Source organism: Chionomys nivalis, chromosome 6, assembly GCF_950005125.1.
Source record: "Chionomys nivalis chromosome 6, mChiNiv1.1, whole genome shotgun sequence".
Taxonomy (NCBI): domain Eukaryota; kingdom Metazoa; phylum Chordata; class Mammalia; order Rodentia; family Cricetidae; genus Chionomys; species Chionomys nivalis.
Genome location: NC_080091.1, coordinates 15,327,564 through 15,349,779, shown reverse-complemented (window position 1 = coordinate 15,349,779; position 22,216 = coordinate 15,327,564). Strand labels below are relative to the sequence as shown.

Here is a 22,216-nt window from a genome sequence, read left to right as displayed (position 1 = left end):
ATAGAAGGTTCTGCCATCATGAATTAGAAATATTTATCATGATGTTTTTTCCCCCAGAGACATGAATAAAATTACAATTGCAGATCTTATCTTAAAATAATAATATTCATTGATAGGAATCAGAATCAGAAATAAGACTCTTGTGACTATAATACAGTTACCATATAAGATTTGTAGGTTGGATGATATATAAAAATTAGAATGTGATAGTATATAATTGTGCAGCTATAATGTCCTCATTAAGAATGTCATTATGTGATAGTGGGTAGACAGACACTCAAGTTCCGATGCTTTTCTTTGCCAGCCCAATGCTACTACCATATCCTATATGTCTAGGCTTCTGTGTCCCAGTGAAATTACATTATTCTTCATGTACTATCTATTGACCATGATACTCAGCACACACAGTAAGACCCTTAAAATGACTCAGCAGTGTAAGTGTTATTTCTCGTCAGTGTGTGGGGGTATTGAGACTCAGTAAAGTTCTTCACACTCACAGAACTAATTATAGTCAAATTCTGAATTTGCATGTTCAACATTGGCCCATCTAAAGTCAAACACTGTTTATTCTGATCTTTAGTGGGTCTACAGATTTTAACACAGATTTGACCAATGCGGCTGTTCTCTCTTCTCTAACAGATATTTATTTCTTCCTTATCTGAGGATGAACCTAAGAGACTGCTGTTTTTACAGAAAAAAAATTATGTGTGGAAATCTCATATTGTTCAGACAAATATGCTGTCTTAAAAACAGTAGAGAAGTTTGATTCTTTAGAAATCAATATATGATTTCTTCACAGTTGTCTTGATCTTGTTGGTGATCCTCTTTGATAAGCTAGTTTATAGGAAGTTTTACAGGAGTGAATGCCAAGATTTGCTAGTTTCTCCATTAGGTTGAGAGAGGATGCAGCAGCAAGAAGTTTATTACAGCATGCAGAGTCTGAGAACTCTGGAAGGCACTCGGGGGCTCTTTCTTCAGATCAAGTGAAATCGATGTGTAAGACAATCCTATTTTAGGTATCCAGGATAATGGGAGCTCCTGCTGACACTGCAGATACATTCATCCCTGCATGTCTTGACATCCTAAGAGCGATGACTTGAGAACCAATGCTTTACGGCAGTGGTAGGCATTCACAAAGTGTTCACTGAACTAAGGGGCAATCATTACCAATTGAACTCTTGAACTGTCATAAGAGATGGTCTGAACTTCTACTGGACTTTAAGCATGTGCTAAAAATGAGAAAGGCATTCATTAGGAGTCAGATTGTGATTGTTAGTCTATCAGTAGCACTTCAGCTAAAGGTACTACAGAGATACGTATATGGCCTTTGTTGCAGGAATGGTTAGATAGCAAATTTATTAAAATGAGCTTTTAAGTACCACTTGTGGTCAATGTACTCTGCTGTTTAAAACTTGAGTAATGCTCAGTTTAGGAAGCCTTATTTTGCCATCTTCTGAGAAGTCTTGTGTACCATTGTATATTTTTCCCCAAATGTGTAAAATAACTTTAATTGTTTAAAAAGCTATTTAAGTATTTCCCTTACAAGTATGTTTATAAAGAGTAGGGATTTTAATACAAAATTTCAACTGTCACTAAATAATCATCCCAGACACTGTAATAGACAATGGTGTAAATTATGATGTCTCTAACTATTAGGTCTCTTGTTCGTGTATTTAAAAATATGCCTTTTTTCTATACTTAATCCTCTATGGTACTATTATTTCCTCAATCACACAAAGCAGAATGGTATTCATTGACAATTAGAAATCTACTCCATTAAAGAGAAACATTTCAAAACAGACAAAAGTACTGTGAGATTAAATAATTTATTACTGTTGCTAGGATGAACACATATACTTAATACTCAATTTTATGTGGAACTTTAAAAAAATAGTTTTAATACAGTATCAAAATTTACAGAAGTATTTTGTCAAAAGACCAGTGTCCTTTGTATCTGCTACTGCAGGCTCTGCTGCAAGCACAAAACTTGTTTAAATGTCTTCTGATTGTAGGAGGACAGCAATCGAGGGATGCCTCTATGAGGGAAGGTGTACACAGAGCAAACAATTTTCTCTTAGACACTAAACAAATAACATTTTAAAGGAAGAGTCTTAAATTATAACCATTATGGTAATTGGAAATATCCTTCTATAGTAAATGAATTTGTATGTATTTTCAGAAAAAATATTTTAGAAAAGTATTTCAGAGGACAGTTATTAAAATCATAATTATACTTTTTACTACAACAAAATTCTTTCTCATCCCCCTGCCAATAACCATTAATATAGTATACAATAAGACCATCTAAAAATAACAAAGAATTTTGACTGAATCAAATCATAAGTCATAAGATACCCAGGAATTGTTGCATCCCTACTTTTATAATCTTAAACTATAGTAAAAACAGCATTCTGTCACAGGCCTCTTGCACATCCATACAAGAAACTATCATTGCGTTTAGATAAACACAAAATATCTATCACAGCATTTCCAGTACACACATTCTAATATTATATATGTATACCAAAAATAAGAAAACTAAGCAAAGCTAGCACAGCTCAAGCGATCTGAACCGGAGCTTTTAGCCTCAATAATGGACATGCGTTAATTTCATAAAACATTAGATAGCTGCAGTAAATAGGCAAAGAAAGCTTTTGTTTCATAAGTTCAGTGCAATATTTTAAATTTTACATAAAGTTTATTAAATATACAGCAAGTCTAGAAACTAAATTGTAGAAATAGACAATCTCACAACTCGAAACACTTAGAAAAATTACATTTGTTTTGTTGTTAGTTGACATTGGTATGCTGAATATATATGAAGGGTGGTGTGTCCCTAAGACCTGCCTCTATAAACAACCCATCAAAATTAGAATATCTACTCTGACCAGTTGAAAAAATGATACTCTCTGATAAGCACTCTAAAATTCCTACTACCTTTCTAGCTGGTAAAATAATTTGTGATATTTTAGCACCTCAAAGTTCAAAACAGAAATCAAATATTATCTTGCATCCAACTAATTATGCATTAGGAAGCAAACTTCCTCAATCAAAATACAAGAGGGAGCTTCCCAACCTAGTCTCGTATGCTGGAAAATACCTCTTCCACACAGTACAAAAGTCCCCCGCTATTAGATACAATAAACCACCTCTATCAAAGCCATGGAGGCGCTACTGGACTCATCCAACCATGCAGACTACCCAATGTGTCAATCATAGATATGGAGAGCTGAAAACATTTCAGTTGTCATGAAAATATTGATATGAAAACAATGGTTTTCTGAAGCTACCTTGAGACTGCTGTGAACACTAAAGTGAGGAGTATAGCACGTATTAGCTTTATGAGGGAAGTTGCACTGAAGGGTTTAGAGGGAAGATATGTGCAATGTACAATCACTCCATGTGATGCCATGAGTCCCATTTTGTAGGAACCGATGTTTTTCTCTTTTTCTTCTTTTCTTTATTTTCTGGTAGTGATGATTTCATGTTTGAAGGAAGTGCTTCTCACATGGGCCCTTTGTACTGGTTTCCTGACAAATGTTGCCTAATTCCAGGACATGAGCCTGCAGCATCTCCAAGTTTCCTCCACACAACCTTAAAAGAAAAAAAAAGAAAGAAATAAGCATCTTATGTGCTGTATTACAGAAACAGATGCATGAGTTTCAGGGGGACTGGGAGAGGACCAAAGATAGGTGCAAAGACAAGACAAACTCTACACGAATGGGTTCAAACACAAAGTAAAGCATGGTGATGAGAGTTTCTAGAACACTAGGACTTTTCTAGAACTGGGATTCTATACCTCACCCGCCGGCATCCAGAGCTAATATTATAGAGACTTGACATCTCCCCCTGCTATCTGAGTGGTCCTCAACTTTCTGGCTTAGCAATAATTCCCACCTGCAGAAGTTTTGAGGACACTGGCAGAGAAGAGCACTGGTATCTGTATTTTTATTTAAAGTTCCCAAAGTGATTTAAATATGCATATAGAATAAAGAGCCCTTGGTTAAAAGAGCAGACTGGTTCCTCTAGCACATATCTATAACAGAAGATACAAAATGTCTAATTCATTTAGAAAAGAGAATTTGCATTCTTGAGCCACATTAAGTCTTAATATTCTAATTTTGGTTTTCTGATTTTTGCAGAGGAGTATATGTGGTTGTCATGAATTTCAAGTAACAAGCTACTGGGGAATTTGCTCATTTCCAGAACAGAAAGCAACTAAACATGGTGTTAAGGAAATTCAGAAATGACTGAAAGAAATACAATTCCAACCTGTTAAAACATGGGCCATTTTTAATAGATATTAGAAAATGGGTAATATTAAGAATAACATGAGTATTAAATTATTGAGGTCAACAAAAATTCCAATAGAAAAGTAGTAACTGTAATAAGCAGATGCATGTATACACACAGTGTGCATATAATACCGTAATACCTAGACTATTCACTGTGAGGACTGTGTTTAACCTGATGAATTTCACACAAATTTATGGTGCTCTAGTATGAACACAAAGCCAGTAGTTCATTAGCAACAGAGAGACTATCTCTTTTTATTTTGCTTTCAATTAGAAGTAGATTCACTAGGGACAATGATTACCATCTACAGTGATACACGGAGACTTCTGATTTTCTTCGTTTCCAAGACAGTGGGATTAAGAGAGTCACCACTGCATAGGGAAACAGCATATTACCCTTAAAGGGTAATTTTGGATATCGCCTTTAAATACAGGGAATAGAATTTTATAGCAATGGACAGCTTCAGCCATACACAGGAAGCCAAGAAAGTCTCAAAAGATGTCATGCATTTACCCTATTCAGCCCATAAATAGAATCAATTCTACCCAGAATGTTTGAATATCTGATTTGGAAGCAAGGGATCTATCTGAAGACCATAGAATAACTGCTTATGTAAGAACACTGGCTGTTGCAACTTAAAAGTGAAACTCTTCTTTAGTTACTGAATTGTGGAACAAATGGGCCACACCCAGGTATTACAATGAGAGAAAGGAAACTCCTAACGAAGACAGAACTCTGGAATAAAGCAATGACACTAAGGGGGTACTACATTGATGAGAAACAGAACAGGGCTGTACACAGAGTGGGACTGAGATGACCAAGTATTTCAGTTGTCATTGGAAGATTTCAGACAGGCCTAAGATGACAAGATTACTAAAGATGATAGTTACAGTTCTCAGATGGCAGTATGTTTATGCTTAGAAGCGAACCAACTAACTGTTCATTAAACAGTGTGATAGTATGTGAATAAGAGTCTTTTTGGTAAGCTGATGTCTAGGAGGAATATCAGAAACTGACAAAATTACCATTACCTTGAGTTTTTTCAGAAACTTATTAAGTTTATAATATCACACACAATTCTGTGACATTATAAGATTTGTAAATCCTAAAATATGAAGTCTAATCTTTGTTACCTACTTTCCAGAAAGATTATTTATGAAACTGCCTTATAATTTTCTTTCCTTATTACCTACACTTTGATTATTCTCCAGTACTTACTGTGTGCTTTTGGTGACCATGTGATTTTTTGTTGTTGCTGTTGCTTTGAGACAGGGTTTCTCTGTGTAACAGCTGAGGGCTATGCAATTTATAATGGTGCTATTTAAAATTGTTTCTAAGTGAGTGTTTACGAACCAGAGCTAAGGTTTGGTTTTCATTTTCTTTTTGTAATATAGGGACAAATTACAAACATGGACAATTAGAAAAAGAGACCTGAGAGGAACTATAAAATTAAATAAGATGGGTGAATTGAGTTTATAATGTTGTACAATTAAAAGATCATGAGAATATAGTGTCCTTTTAAGGCAAACAAAAAGATCAACAAAAAGAAATCATCATCCCAAAACATGTTCAGGAAGTTTTCTTTATGGTGAGAGTTAAAAACAGCTGCTCCTCAAAGGAGACCTGGCTAAAACATTGACCTGTAAATTTATAGGATAAATTAAACGGTCAAATGGAATGATCTTAAACAAAGTTCCCTAGTCACTTTGAGCAAGTAGCTTTGTTTTGGGATCTTAATCCCTTCAAATGTATAATGTGAGTGTTGGGGCTCTTGGCCAAGGTGATACATCCAAATAACCTGTAACTGGTGTTAAATAGAGAAATCCAATTAGGGAGCTCCCCACACTTCTAAGACGCCACCAGAGGATGGTTTGTGTGCTTCTCTCCCAGTACTAAAGTACCTATAAACTGAATTTTACTTCCATTTTAACAGTAAATAAATGAGAAGCAATAAGATCCCTAGGCTTATGTCTCAAAGCTATAAATTTATAGGATAAATGTTCAAATGGAAAGATCTTAAGCACAAGTTGAAAAGCTACAGCGGGTGAACAGTAGTATATTTAGGAAATGATATGTAGAACCATGATCATTTAAAACCAAACAACAGATATGTAGCAATGAAAAGTGCTTGGAAAAGATTGCAAAATGAAAGCAGCCACAATGCAGGCAAGCAAGAGGTTTGAAATTTCTCACCTCAGCACATATAAAATGCCCATGGGACTTAGAGATCATTTACTGGATTCCAGAAATATCATGAGGTGGTGAACCAGATTGGAGAATATATGAACTCAATACATGTAAAGCTAAAAGGGATTTCTAAACAAGTTTGCTATTCTAGGATACAAGCCTAAAATGTGAGGATAAAAACACAATGCAACAACACAAAGTCAATTAAAATTAAGGCTCAAGCACGGCTTGTTATATTTAACAAATGCATTGTTCTATAATAATTCATTTACCTCTTCAAAGTTGCATGACTGTATTCTTGATTAAATATTATTATTTATTATTAAATATTAAATATTACATTGTCAAGTTTTAACTAATTTCTCTAACTTTGTGGATAGATTTTTATTCATCTATCCCATTGGTGCACCTATTTTTCCTTACCAGTGTCGAAGTTTGAGTTGGCTACGAAACATGAAGACAATACTTAGTATGATATGAAGGGTGCATATCTCATCTATGAACCAAGTAAATATTAGCTAGAAAAGTAATTGGTTTGAGGGGTTATTCATCATAAGTTTTTCTTCCTTTTAAAATGTCTTAAATTCAATAGCTAAAAATGTTCAAAGGTCATTCTGGAATGCAGAACTGACTGATCATTTCTGATCACACCCAGGGCTTTTCATGTAGTGGGCAAGCACTATATTGCCGAACCCACTGATCTTGGTGTTTTTCAGCATGACTGTATGAATATCCTTGCAATAAAACAAACTGAAAATAAAAACAAGGGCAATTGTTTTATTTTCATGTAAAAAAATGTATAGACATTTGGCCAGCAATTTTCAAAGTAGATATTCTTAAAGGAATAATTGAACTGTGATAAGGCTGTAACACAGAATACACAATCAAGCACATCAGACTTACATTGCACATTTCTCTGACTATAGCTTTTTCTGTCTCACTAAGGTCATGGTCATACTCTTTACCCTGTTGACGGTCTATAGTTTCCTGAACATCCAAGACCTGGATTTATTGAAAAAGAAAAGCAAATTTCACATGGGGAAAATCTGTCAGTTTATGATAACACCATCAAGGACCTCAGCTTTGTCAAATCTTAAGTTTTCTCCCATATCAGAATAGGTTCATATATGGCAAAATCTAGTTTTTTAATCTGAAACCTGGAATGCATTCTTTTGATTTATTTCAAGTGGCTCTTCAAAGCAATCTATTATATCACTTATAGTCAATTGAATTCATTAATGTCTAAAATAATTAGGTGCAGTTAATTTAGTCATTAAGATATCTAGTAGTGTGAGTCATTTAGGGTATAGTCAATAACTCTTGCTCCAATGCAACAGTGAATACAATTAATTATATGCCAAATGGTCCAAGTGATATGTAGACAAGGCCTATAGAAAAGATGGCCACAAAAGAATATGCATATGAAGTATGCAGATGAACACTATGGGTTCAGTGTTCTTGCCTGGTCTAGTGCCAAAGAAAGGAGTGTGGAGACAGATCTTAAAGAGAAATACTTCATGACTTCTTATACTGAAAATATTCAGGCAATGCTTGCGATGTTTTTTCATTTGAGCAAAGTGTGCTTTAGCTATCTTTTAAACATGTTTGTTGGCCTATGTTTCTACTTCTCTAAAATGTCCCTAAATAGGCCAAATATATTGCTTTTTAAATGCCAACATTTTCATGTAGTAACAGCCTGTGGTACAGAAGGGTTCCATTTGTCACTGTTGGAGTGGTTTGCAAGCCAAAGCATTGATGTGGCATAAAAATTAATCCTTATTCTGCAGCATCCACCCCGGACTAGGACTTACTAAATAGCTTATTTTTATTGTCATCGTGGTCAGGAAGGCCACAACTAAGGGGGTATCGTAATAATTAGTACCATGAATAATTAGAGTCTCCATGTCAAGTTCATAAACACTAAGACTAAGTTTAATTTTGTAATAGTCATATTCAAAATCTCCTCATTATCACCATACTGATTCCAACACTTTCTTTGAAATTCTTGATACTAGCCTTATAACCATTCTTTACATACTGAGACAAAATCACTTCAGCCTAAAAATGTAAAGATCCCCTTGAACATCTGCCTAAACATTCAATTTGTAATACACCTCAAAACAGCGTGTACTTCAAATCAGTTCATCTCTACTAAATTAAGCTGCAATTAATAGCAATCATATACTTTAGAGCCAGGGAAACATACTTTTATTAAAATGGACCAGCTTCTCTCACAGATTTAGTACATTTCCCAACAAAACAGGCCCAGTGTTCATTAAAGCCTGGTGTTTTCTTTCAAATGTATCAAAAGGGAGGAACAGAAACATTTTCTATTGTCATATTATTTTGCATACTGATCTTACGAGGTATTTTCCAAGGTATATGTCTGCACGTACTTCTCCTGACATGGAAATTCCCAGTAGTGAGCACTTTGGATATTTCCGATCTTCTAAAGATTTCTGCCTGCTTAGTCTCACCACCCACCCACGAAGGAAACCATGTGTTTCCTGGTAAACCCACCCTATCTCCAGACAACATTTTACACAGAAATTAGAGACTCATTGCATAGGAAATTAAGGGTCCTTTTCTTGCCATTCCTGTCCTTCCAGGTCACACTCAAAGTTGCACGGAGAAGTTAGGACATTTCAGTGTGTTTCACTATGTGCATTGAATTTAAATGTCACAGTTGACATTCAAAAAGGCAGCAGGTTGAAATGGCTTTCAAAGAGTTTGAGTAACAGGGCAAGGTGTTGCTTTTGGAAATTTTTCAAGAAAAAAAAAATCTGAACTGCTATAAAGTTGAAGCTGATCTGTGGGTTTTTTCCAGTTCTAAAATGCTTTCAGAGGGCTGGTGCCTAATTCACCCTAAAACTCATCCAGAGAGGAAAGTCCTGATCAGTCACTAAGCCCACATCTGTCAGAGGCAGAAAAGGGCCCTAAAACCTTGCTGTTACTTTTCACCTGTTCCACTCAGTTTGCGGGTTGTGTTTTCTCCTAAAGCAGGAGTCTAATGCACTGACAGTAGCCACCAGCATGGTGCTCTTACTTGCTCTCATCTGCAATCAGTACATGTTTGAGGAACATGAATTCATTTTCTATTAAGCAAAGCAAAATATACTGAGAGCTAAATCTCTCGTTGAAGTTAAATCACAAAAATCAAAGTGGTCTTTGAGATTTTCATCAATTTATCTGCGTACCAGGCTTTGGCATACTCTCAAAAAGGTCAACTTTATTTTGATAGTAAGTCAGAATAATTTTAAGTAAGTGAAATAATTTTAAGAAGAGTTAGAAAGCTTATATGACAAAAGTTAATCTTAAGTCCTCTAACTGCTTTATGGTTCAGATAAAGTTGGTTAAAACTGTTCAAAATATGAGCTTATATGAAGGACAGTATTTCATACTTAGTAAATATCTCAGTTCTTAAGGTGATTTCTATTGCCTGTATAAAAATCACTTTATAATCTTAGGTAATCATTTAAACTATTTAATACTAATTTTAATTATAATACTTAATAATTTTATTTACTAGAAAACATCATTAGTTAATGAAATAAATTATTAATTTTGCCCAAATTTTCATTGTCACCATTGAATCTGAAGTAAAAGTCAAAACTAGAGAGCATTTATTTTTTCTAATGTACCTATTAAGGAACAGTAACTGGGATTTAAAGACTTAATTAGACTTAATAGAAGAATGTCACTGAATAATAACCATGTAATAACTTCAACTGCCTTCCTCACATTGACAGTCTTACTAATGCCATATGTGTGGTGACATCTATGCCATAAGCATTGCACAGAGAAACCCTGTAACATTATTTTCACATGGATATGCATGCACAACAGACTTCAGTTTCAATGCAGATAGAAACGTATCACATTACTCAAACAGAATAACAAAAGTAGATATTTAACCTTGCACACTCAAGCCCACTGTCAGTTCACAAATTAAAATCACACAGATTAAAAAGTTACACCGAAAAAGGGGATTAAAAATAAAGTATCTATGGTTATAGCAAGACTGAGGACTGCCAGACTACAGCAAACAAACCACGACACAACTGAGGTTCTGGAGAAATGGTTGCACACAATTGGTTACCTTAAGAGAATGTACCACAGGTTCAGGCTGCTGAGAAGATGTGGTATGTCCACTGAAGCTAGCTGGAGAGTTGGGGGAACTGTTACTCCCTTCAGTCCCTGATGACAACCTAAAAGAACCCTTAGTAGAAAACCAACAACTTTGTTATTAAAACAAAAGTCGTTTATAACCATACAGATGCCATTAAATATGCAGTTTCACTATCAAATGAGCAATAGCCATTTTATTATTTTTTTCTATCACCTCCCCCTCAATTTTCTTAGCCTATCTAAAACACGCTCATTCTACTCATTGCGATACACTTGTACTTGAGTGATGTGAAAACAGAAACCATCCCCATAAACGTCTGGATGCCATGTTCAGTTTACCAAAGAGTGCAATACCCAAAAGGAATGGCCATCAAGAACATTTCAAGACTGATGTTTGAAACTTAAAGACCTGCAGAGCAAGGAATTCATGAGTTACTACACAGCGAAGTGAAACACATTTACTCAGCAGGTCAAATGTCAGAGTTCATAGGTCTCAGGAAAACACTAACACATAACACCGTTACACTGGAGAAATTGTGTCTCTTGCAAAAACCTTGTTGAGGGAAAGGCCTATAATAACAGAACATTTTTAAAAAGGCTTTACTTGCTAAACATTTCCTCAAGCAGGTATTCATTTCCTAGCCTCTGTTAAAATGAAAACCAAAATATATACAAGTTACATATTTGTTAATTAATTATTCTTCAACTCAGTGGGTGAGAAATGATTAATTAAACCTGTGTGAGCCATAGTCACCTAGGACATCCTCTCAGGGGTCTACAGGTTTTCTGAATATTGATTGAGAAAAGGCTAATAATGGATCAACAAGGAAAAAAAGAGCAACAATTATCTTCTCTTAGGAAAGTAGCAGGGGGAAATTTCCAAATCTGTATTTTTGTGGCGCATTTTATTCTTAAGGGACCTGAAGAATTTTAATTTCTGCCCATCAAAAAAAAAAAAAAAACCCTACAGATTTAGCCACAACTAATAGATTAATGAGTGATGTTAGTTGGTCTTGTTAAAAAAAAAAATCTTCCTAAGTAGTAGGAACCACTGAAGGTGCAATGTAAATTCATAAAGGGAGAGACAACAGTGTTGGGACATTAGATTATAACAACCACAGGAGATTGTCCATGGTGAACATTTTCAGGGAGTGGAGGCCAAGCTGCACACAGCAATAGTCATAGTTACACGCCATATGCATCCAATGCAATTCACATAAAATTTAACAACCCGTAAAATTTGGAATATTACATCCCTTCTCTTGTTGCTGTCATTACCTTCCGTACCATAGCTCAAGGCTCTACATTACTTCCAACAATTCTATGAAGGATAAGCTACAAAACTATACAATCTAACTGCTCCTGCCTCCCACACAAACTAACTGCAAGGAATAGGCTGAGGTCCAATGAGACATTGTTATACTTCTTTAGCTTCTCTCCTTGGTTGCTACAAAGTCTTACATTAAAAGCAGGTAAAGAAATAGGTTTATTAAATATAAAGTCCCCCCCCCAAACCTCTTGAAAATTAAATTATTAAGTTTGCCTTTTCTGGGTTTGTAACTTAAATCAGACATATTAACACTGATATGTATAATAACAAGGCAATTTCCTGAGATTTAATGATAGTTGGAAAACAGATCTTTCCAGCCCCTAAACTGTATACAAATTTTCTCTTTAGATTAAGTGATTCCAAACTGGATGAGTGGCAATGACACTCTTCTTCCTGAGTGACACTGTTTGTCTACAGTTCTCCCCCGCTGGTATCATCCTAGCAACTCTTTCAGAAAAGCACGTTTAGGGTGTGTGCATTCAGCTCGCCTTCCATTTGGAACAGTGCACTATTTTTCTGCTTGGTGATCTGAGGCACAAGACAATAAATATTGCCATGTGTGTTACTATCCTGCCGTTTCCTTTCTTAACCCCCTTCTATGCACAGTTTATCTTTAAAGATTCTCTTTCCACATGTACCCAATAGACAGGTACTTTAGGAATGGCATGCTTGGGTAGGGATCCCCTGTTTTTAAAAACAATTTGACTTAATAAAGATTTGAAAATCAGCATTAATATTGTCTTTAAACCTAATCATCTGGGCCAGCTGGGATTGCTTGAACTTAGAGAGAGTCCTCTACTTATCATAGCTATTAAGAAATAAACACGTAAACACTTTTATTAATTTCCTTTTTTTTTTTCCTTTTTGAGACAGGGTTTCTCTGTGTAGCTTTGGCTGTCCTGGAACTCCCCCTGTTGAGCAGGCTGACCTCAAACTTGTAAGAGATCTGTCTGTCTCTGACTACTGAGTATCGGATTAAAGGTATGTACCACCACCACCTGGCTTACTAGTTTTCTTTGAAAATGATTACAATAAGCTCTCACTTTTAGGGGAAAATTTATTATCTTTCAAAACTTTTAACTTTAAATTAGCTTTGAGGGCATGTATTAGTAATCATCCAGAAGGATTAAGGTGTGCTCCCGTGCTCCCTCCCTCTCCCCCTCCTTCCCCAAATATTATACATGTGTGTGTATGTATGTATGTGTATTAAATCTCTCTGTTTTGAAGGCCCAAAAGTAACCAAATACGTAGTAAAGATTAATACCAAATGTACTAAATGACTTTCTAGATTGTAACACTAGAATCCAGCATCTCACTCTGTCTCCTCTAACAGAGTAGAAGTTCAGCTATCTAAATGCTTCTGAGGAATTTGGAGAATTACGAAGGCTCATTTAGTGGGTACTCTCGGTTGACTTATATATTTTGGCTAAACTAGTTTTTAATGTCTTACTGAGTAGAATGCAGTACAACAAATAATACCGAAGAGTCTCTCAGAGCTTGTTTCAATAAGATTAAGGTCTCTTACTTAAACTATACAAGACTGGCTCTGAAAACAAGGAATTTAAAGGTAGAAAGCCTTAAGAAAATAGGACATATGATTTGATCTTGAGTTGCTTGCGTTCAAACCACATATGAAGAAATGCTGCAAACACATACAATATGCAAATACCTCCAGTCACCAGTGCATGGGCAAGGGATAATTTTCTAGACTGCCTGGATGCACCTGGACTCTTATTTCTTTTTCCTGAAGGCATTTTTGTCTTTTTGTGTAGTTGGGCTTGATCAACCTTGACCCCTGGCTCAGAATAAATTAAGACAACTGGAAAGAGGTAAAAGATTATACTCCTGCCTTCCTGGCCCCTCCGCACACAGCAACTTTCCTCCATGTCATCATCTACCCCCTCCCCATACAGCCATCTTCCTCCATGTGTACAGACATTATCTACCCACTGCCCCAATTATAGAGATTCCTCTAGCCACAGAGGCCGTCTGGTTATACACAAGCAAATACAGACAACTGGCTCATCTTCACTCACCGGGAGAGAGGGCAGGCATCGTCCTATTCCTCGGCACCCTTGCCACCACTGCAAGACCCGCTGGGCTCTGGGCCCCCAGCCTTTCTCCATATTTGAGCTGTTTCTAGTTGGAGGTTGACTTCTATTCTGGGTGGCCTTATATTTGGAACAATATGGTACAATCACTCAGAAAAATACTCTTTCCCAAGACTCAAGAAAGCAGACAGAATAAGAAGCTTAATGAGATGAAGCACAATGACCACAATGGCAAGCTATGGCATGCACCTGGATCTGGGGGAAGTTCAAGGTGACAATCAGAAGTTTATGTTGAAACTAATAGTGATGTCACTTAGTCAATAACAACTGCACACTCAAGCTATCAAAAGGAGATGATAAAGGTGAAATTAAAGAAAAGTACTTAAGATATTTAAATCATGTCATTTCACAGATTTCACTCACTAGGAACAAAATTATCACAAATCTTCCAGATATATAAACTGTGGAACTTCTGAATTTAACAGAAATTTTTAGTAATATAGTTTGAAGCAAAATGAATGCTTAGTAACAAATACAAATTGGAAATTAAACTGATAAAATGTCAAATTCTAAACAAAAACTGCTGCATAGGAAAATTATAAAGTCCTAAGAGGCATTAAAATAACTTTTCAATGCCAAATTTCTATTAGATAAGCAATGTTCAAATTTCTATACTAATTGATAGTAGGAATAATACAAATTAACAAAAGAAAATTCTCAAAATAAGTTTCCTGAAATTGCAGATTTTCTGCATGACCAACCTGTATAAATATATTTAAAAAATGATCAGAATCAAATGAACTTATTAGAACATGGTGTCTTTTTCTTCCTAAAGCTACTATGTCCCAAGGAAAAATAACCAAACGTTTTCCCAATAATACCATTCTAGACATGAGGAGGTGAATTCTGAGAGACTGGAACTGGGAATAAAATGTTTTAGTTCTCTATTGTAAGGCTGAGGTCTCATGATCTTTCCCCATCCACTCTGCCTGTCTACTATACCAACAATTGGTCTTCCAACACCTGAAAACATACATATGAGTAACATTATACCGACTGACTATGTTATATTTAGGAACATATACATGTATACATATGTGCATGTAACAAAACCTAATGAAAAGAGGCCATGAATTTGAAAGAAAACAAGGAATATATGAGAGAGTTTGAACAGAAAAAGGGTAAGGGAGAAGTAATGTAATTATACCCTCAAAAGTAAAAGGAATTTTACAAAATACTTTAGTTTTCATTTCCATTTCCTGAAAGCTAGCGCTTTGGTGTCATTCTCACTGTAACTTTATGGGACAATAGAGGAAAATACACCATGGTCTTAAGTCAAAGACAGCAATTGTCTACAGTAGCTGATCCCCCAAACCCTGGACTCAGTCTGTGAAGTCATCACCAGGGACACATGCCAAGTCGGACACACTCTGCTCTTCATATGTACCAGAAAATTCTACACTCACTTCAGCATGCAATACCGATGTAAAAATCATTCTTTTGTTACTTATCTCATATGTAGACATCTAACTCATTTGATTTTCAAAATAATTATATTTATCAGTTTATAAAATGGTTGATAGCTTTAATTTTATCTCCCACCCACACTAATCAGTTCTATTTCTGAGAGGATCATTAAATATAAATGCAAATTTTATAGGTACTTTCCCAAGTCATCTGGATTTGGTGATTTCCATGACTTAGACATCTCTCAGACCTTAAATATTTTAGTTCCAGTTAAGTAAGTAAATCATGCAGGGCTAAAGTTAACGCCAGGATTTGTGCTTTATAGTAAAATGTTACCTTATCCATGAAATCTATAATAGGATCTCTAACTTGATGATATTTTAAGGAACCCTTTTAAGGAAGAAAAAGGTGCCTCTGGAGAATCAGAATTCTTGATTTGTTAACTTATGGCAACACTTGTTTTAGAATTTAGGTCTCTGGAAAAATGCATTCTGGGACAGCTACAGCCTTTTGCCCTTCATTCACACCAACAAGGAATCTCAGCCTTTTGCCAGCATATCCACCATAGAAGTTTCTCAAGAGGATGCTTATATGTTTTTCTTTGGGTTCACCTTCTTATTTAGCTTCTCTAGAATCACGAATTATAGTCTCAATGTCCTTTATTTATGGCTAGAAACCAAATATGAGTGAGTACATCCCATGTTCCTCTTTTTGGGTCTGGCTTAACTCACTCAGGATAGTGTTTTCTATTTCCATCCATTTGTATGCAAAATTCAAGAAGTCATTGTTTTTTACTGCTGAGTAGTACTCTAATATGTATATATTCCACAAAAGAAAAACATATAAGCATCCTCCTGAATATTAACCTTCATCAGGCGATGAAAGAAGACAGAGACAGAGACCAACATTGGAACACTGGACTGAAGTCTCACGATCCAAAGGAGGAGCAGAAGGAGAGAGAGCATGAGCAAAGAACTCTGGACCGCGAGGGGTGCACCCACACACTGAGGCAATGGGGATGTTCTATCGGGAACTCACCAAGGCCAGCTGGCCGGGGTCTGAAAAAGCATGGGACAAAACCGGTCTCGCTGAACATAACGGACAATGAGGACTACTGAGAACTGAAGAACAATGGCAATGGGTTCTTGATCCTATTGCACATATGGCTTTGTGGGAGCCCAGGTAGTTTGGATGCTCACCTTAATAGACCTGGATGGAGGTGGGTGGTCCTTGGACCTCCCACAGGGCAGAGAAACCTGCTTGCTCTTTGGGCTGAGGAGGTAGGAAGACTTGATTGGGGGAGGGGGGGAATGGGAGGTGGTGGTGGGGAAGAGGCAGAAATCTTTAATAATTAAATAAATTAATTAATAAAAAAAGAAGTTTCTCAAGACAACTTCACAAAACAGAAGAGGTCTTCAACATTTCCACCTCTGAAATTATTGCCACCAACATGGCCATCAACTGCCCCATACAGTAATAATTTTCCTCCAGTAGTCGGACTACCATTAAATTGACATAATTTTTGAAATTTAAAAATGTATTCTTTTCCTACATAATCCTTAATGTAATTTCTATGTATGGTTCTGCAACACGAGTCAATAAAAAGGTAAATATACATAAAAAGAGAAAAGAAAATGAATGAGAGTCAAACTAAAAATTATTCTTCTTAAGTTTCAATAGAAGAGGTGATTTGCTTTTATTCTCTCAAACACTATGCATTTCTGAAAGGGGCAGAGTATAGAAAATAAGATGCTTTAGAAATTGGTGATAAAGGAGAAGTTAAAATTAAGACCTAAGAGGAAGACAAAAGGGACTGTCCAGGGCGTACCCCTATAATGCCAGGTTTCTCAGCAAACCAGACGAAATAAACCTTCTCATTATAAGACTAATCCACTAATAATGACTTAATCTCAATAATAAAGGGTTGGAAAACATAAAGTAGCTCATATTTAAGCTCAAGCTATCCTGGCTCTTATGAGTTGGTCTGATCTAGGGCCTTCTACCTCACTAGCTTAGAAAGGAAGAAACGTGGGAACCATTCTCAAATCCACAACATGTGGCTATTGCTGGAGCCCATGCCTACAGTCTAAGGATTTGAGGGGTCAGAGGTTTGCTGTCTTTTTCAAACTCCTCTGTACTTAAGCATGAATTCAACATGCAAGAACCACATCAGGTCATTTAACTGCCAGCCAGGACTCTTTTAGGGAATGGTTCTCATTATCTGAACATGCACAAGGTTCTCTAAGATAAAATAGACCATCTTTTCCTAGTTTTCTTAGGGGGTTACATATGCAAACTAAGGAAACAAAAGCCAATTTTGTAAAACAAACAATTTAACTTCTTATTACAATCATTATTTTCCTCAAATTTGAGTCAATCAATAGTTTAATTATTCCTTACAGAAATAATAAAATCATTTAAAAATACCTATTATTCTCTTAGATAAAACACAAATCACTAAAGACAATTATTCACAATTTGATTTGCAGTCTCTGTAATACAGAAAAAAATGCCTAAAAAATAAAGCTTTCACTAAAATCCTTGATTCATTTTTAATTAAGGAAAATGCATTTACAAAATAATGTTTCCTGAGTTTTATACTCTACTATGAAATTCTGCAATGTGAGCTACCAGACTTATTATTGAATACATATATGTATGTGAATATTGGATATGTGCTTTTATAGACACATGGGGAGTAAAATATATAGCAAGGCATACATCTACACAAATATCTACATCTAAATGCAGTGTTTTATATCCACAGGCCTCCCACTTATCAGAAGTAATGCATATAGAATAAAATTAAGAACCATTCTTCCTATCAATATAGAAAACCAACTATGGTTGCCTCAGGATTGATTGACTAATGCACCTTGCTTAGTCTTTGTCCATTCTCCATTGGTAAGTCCTCCAGAATGGAAGCTGTACACACAGAGAAGTACAGATTAGATGACGGACTTGGAGGATCATCTTGGCAGACTACCCAGAAGATTTTCTTACATACGTAGACTTAGCAATGCTGATACTCCCTGCTTTGTATTCAAGACAATACATAAAAGCTTTTATTCAAAGAAAACCTAAACTGTTTTTTAATTTATTTTTTATATGTTTTATTTTATTTATTTTGTTTTGTTTTTCTTTTTTTATATTTATTTATTTATTATATATACAATAGTCTGTCTGTGTATATGCCTGCAGGCCAGAAGAGGGCACCAGACTTCATTACAGATGGTTGTGAGCCACCATGTGGTTGCTGGGAATCGAACTCAGAACCTTTGGAAGAGCAGGCAGTGCTCTTAACCACTGAGCCATCTCTCCAGCCCTAAACTGTTTTTAAAATCTATTAAAAATGTATTTAAATTTTTTGTTTACCTCCCTTCAAGTTGTTGATCAAAGCATTTCCAGATATCCCTCAAAACAATACAGACTATTGCCACTATTCTTAGCTGTTCACCAGAACTTGATAGTAAGACACTCTGGTTGAAGACACACTTTAGTGACAGGACATGGAGACACCCACTATGCTGTCAAGGAAGCCTCCTCACTCCTGGCTAGCTCTCACAGTACCAGAAGCACTCCATAGTCTGCCAGGAGAGAAAAGTCAACAGTCTTCCTAAGATATGAAAACGGTCAGCTACAATAATGACCACCCAAGAAAGTTATGCATAGGAGGTCAGCAGGAGCAGAAATGTGATGGGTGTAACCACCCATACTCTAATTGGATTTAGGGCCCATTCCACAGGAAAAAAGAAATGCCTGGCATTGTAAATCTGGCCAAGAGCCCATTGTTAAGGAGGTAATAGGGTCAAGGGTAAACCTCCCACTATTATTTTTCTAAATGAACCTAGCACCCAATTTTTTCCTATAACTACATATCTCCATGCCCACAGATTAGTGCAGCTCCCAGTTCGCACCAGAGCAGCTTCTTTGTTCAGTGGAGGTCGTTAACAAGAAACTCAAAACTCATCAAAGTGCAGAGAGTAAGTGCCTGAGAAATATTTGTTCAGCTATAAATTAAACATCTCTCTCCTACCCCTTTTCTCCCAGACTCAGAGAAATTTTGGAAGACTCTATGATCAAGAAGTTAGGAGGACTAGGACGAAACAATGTCTTCTGGACTCATGAACTCATTGAGGCTATGGCTGCCTGCACAAGAATCTGTAAGATCAAGCCAGTCACCATTCCAGCATGGAGGATGGAGAGGTCAGGAGCCTCTACCCCTTGCTAAGGAGCTGTTGACATTCATGAATAGTAGTGTAGATAACCAGTTTTCTTTAAGAGTGTGGTACCTGATGGATTGACCACCTTCCACTGACTTGCTCTACAACTTTAACTAAATTCAATGGGTTTTTAACAGAAAACAAAACAAAACAAAAAAAGGGACTTGGTAGGGAGTGTGATGAAGGGTTCTGGGAATAGTTAAGAGGAGGAGTGGGTTCTAAAAAGTCGGTACAAGCAGTAGAGATAAATTCTGGCTTCACTGCCAGTGGCCCCACGGTCTGCCCCAGCCATACAACTGTCACCCACATTTAGAGGGCCTAGTTTGGTCCTATGCTGGTTCCCTCACTGTCAGGCCACAGTTGGTGGACTCCCATTAGTTCAGCTAAGCTGTTTCAGTGGGTAACTTCATAGTGGTCTTGAACTCTTTGCCATATTCTCACTCTTCATCTGGACCTTGGGAGCTCATTCTAGTGTTCCCCTGTGGATCTCTGCTTCTGTTTCCATTAGTTGCTGGATTAAGGTTCTATGGTGACATTTAAATAGTCATCAATTTGACTACAGAACAAAGCCAATTCAGGCACTCCTCTCCTTCCATCCCCTTCCCTTTCTGTCCCCTTTCACATGCTCCAAATTTTCTCAGGAGATCTTATCTATTTCCTCTTCCCAGGGGGATCTATATATGTTTCTTTTAGGATTCTCTTTGTTACTTAGCATCTCTGGGGTCATGAACTATTATCGGCTTGTTATCCTTTGCTTTGCAGCTGGTAGCCATTTATGAGTGAGTACATACCATGCTCATCTTTCTGAGTCTGGGTTACCTCACTCAGAATGGTTTTTTTTTCTAGTTCCATCCATTTGCATGCAAATTTCAACTTGTCATTGTTTTTTACTGCTAAGTAGTGCTCCATTGTGTAAATGTACCATATTTTCTTTACCCATTCTTTGGTTGAGGGGCATCTAGGTTGTTTCCAGGTTCTATTATAAAAATGCTACTATGAACATAGTTGAACAAACATTCTTGTAGTATGATTAAGTTTCCTTTGGGTATATGTCCAAGAGTGGTATTGCTAGGTCCTGAGGTAGATTGATTCCCAATTTTCTGAGAAACCACCATACTGATTTCCAGAGTAGTTGTACAAGTTTGCATTCCCACCAGAAATGAAGGAGCTTTCCTCTTACTCCACATTCTCTCCAGCATAAGCTATCATTGGTGTTTTTGATATTAGTCATTCTGACAGATATAAGATGGTATCTCAGAGTCATTCTGATTTGCATTTCCCTGATGGCTAAGGATGTTGAACATTTTTTTAAGTGTCTTTTGGCCATTTAAAATTCTTATGTTGAGAGGTCTGTTTAGATCTGTACCCCATTTTTTTAATTGGATTATTTGGTATTTTGATGTCTAATTTCTTAAGTTCTTTATATATTTTGGAAATCAGTCCTCTGTCTGATATGGTGTTGCTAAAGATTTTTTCCCATTCAGTAAGCTGCCTTTTTGTCTTATTGTGTCCTTTGCTTTACAGAAGCTTCTCAGTTTCAGGAGGTCCTATTTCTTTAATGCTGTTCTCAATGTCTGTACTACTGGTGCTACATTTACGAAGTGATCTTCGGTTCTCATGCATTGAAGGTTACTTCCCACTTTCTCTTCTATTAGGTTCAGTGTGGTCGAATTTATATTGAGGTCTTTAATTCATTTGGATTTGAGTTTTGTGCTTGGAGATAGATATGGATCTATTTGCATTTTTCTACATGTTGACATCAAGTTATACTAGCACCATTTGTTGAAAACGGTTTCTTTTTTCCATTATATAATTTTAGCTTCTTTGTCAAAACTCAGATGTTCATAGGTGTGTGGATCAATATCTGGGTCTTTGATTCGATTTCATTGGTCTACTTGTCTGTTTTATGCCAATTCCAAGCTGTCCTAGATGTAGTGGGGAGGACCTTGGTCCTGCCTCAAAACATGTGCTTGAGTTCCCATGGGAAGTCTTACCCTCTCTGAGGAGTGGATGGGGGATGGAATTAGGGGAAGGTGGAGGGAACAGGAGGAAAGAAGAGAGTGGGATCTGGGATTGGTATGTAATCATAAGATACCATAATAAGAAAAGAAAATAAGAAAGAAAAAAATGGGTTTTTTAAAATAAATAAATAAAAGTCTTTAAAAAATAATTAAAAAATTAGTAAATATGGTGAGGATAATGGAAAAGAGGAGTGGAAAGCAAATGTGATCAAATTACATTGTATTTATGTATGAATGCATGAGGGTCTCAAAGAATTAATGAAAATATTTTAAACATAAATCTATATTCACACAGATTATTTGTTAATTTTAGGTAACTATCAGGTAATATATTAAACACCAATTAATTATTTCAATAAGTTTTTATTGAAAATATTAGATTCAACTTATGAACTCTATATGGCATTTAGGAGCTATATGACTTTAAGGCAGTGATCTCTCTGTGCCTCAATTTCCTCATCTGCAAAATATAGGTAATGATAAAATGGTATGTCTCATCCAATGGGTTTGATA

At 36.2% G+C, this 22,216-nt stretch overlaps 1 protein-coding gene across 8 annotated transcripts in view; it reads right to left on the bottom strand.

The window, feature by feature from the left end:
* Window positions 1–1,816: 1,816 nt before the first annotated feature.
* Window positions 1,817–22,216, bottom strand: part of Ccdc85a (coiled-coil domain containing 85A) — a 182,536-nt gene continuing 162,136 nt past the window's right edge. For 2 of the 8 annotated variants that reach the window (XR_009057266.1, XM_057772323.1), the window contains exon 4: window positions 1,817–3,594. Coding sequence is in view for 5 of the 8 variants with exons in the window: in XM_057772323.1 (XP_057628306.1) it covers window positions 3,505–3,594 (90 nt within the window). In the remaining 3 variants the exon portion in view is untranslated. Of the gene's footprint in view, window positions 3,595–7,386; window positions 7,486–10,582; window positions 10,703–13,977; window positions 14,113–22,216 lie in introns of those variants that run through there. The other 6 variants (XM_057772319.1, XM_057772320.1, XM_057772321.1 and 3 more) reach the window with 6 other exon arrangements.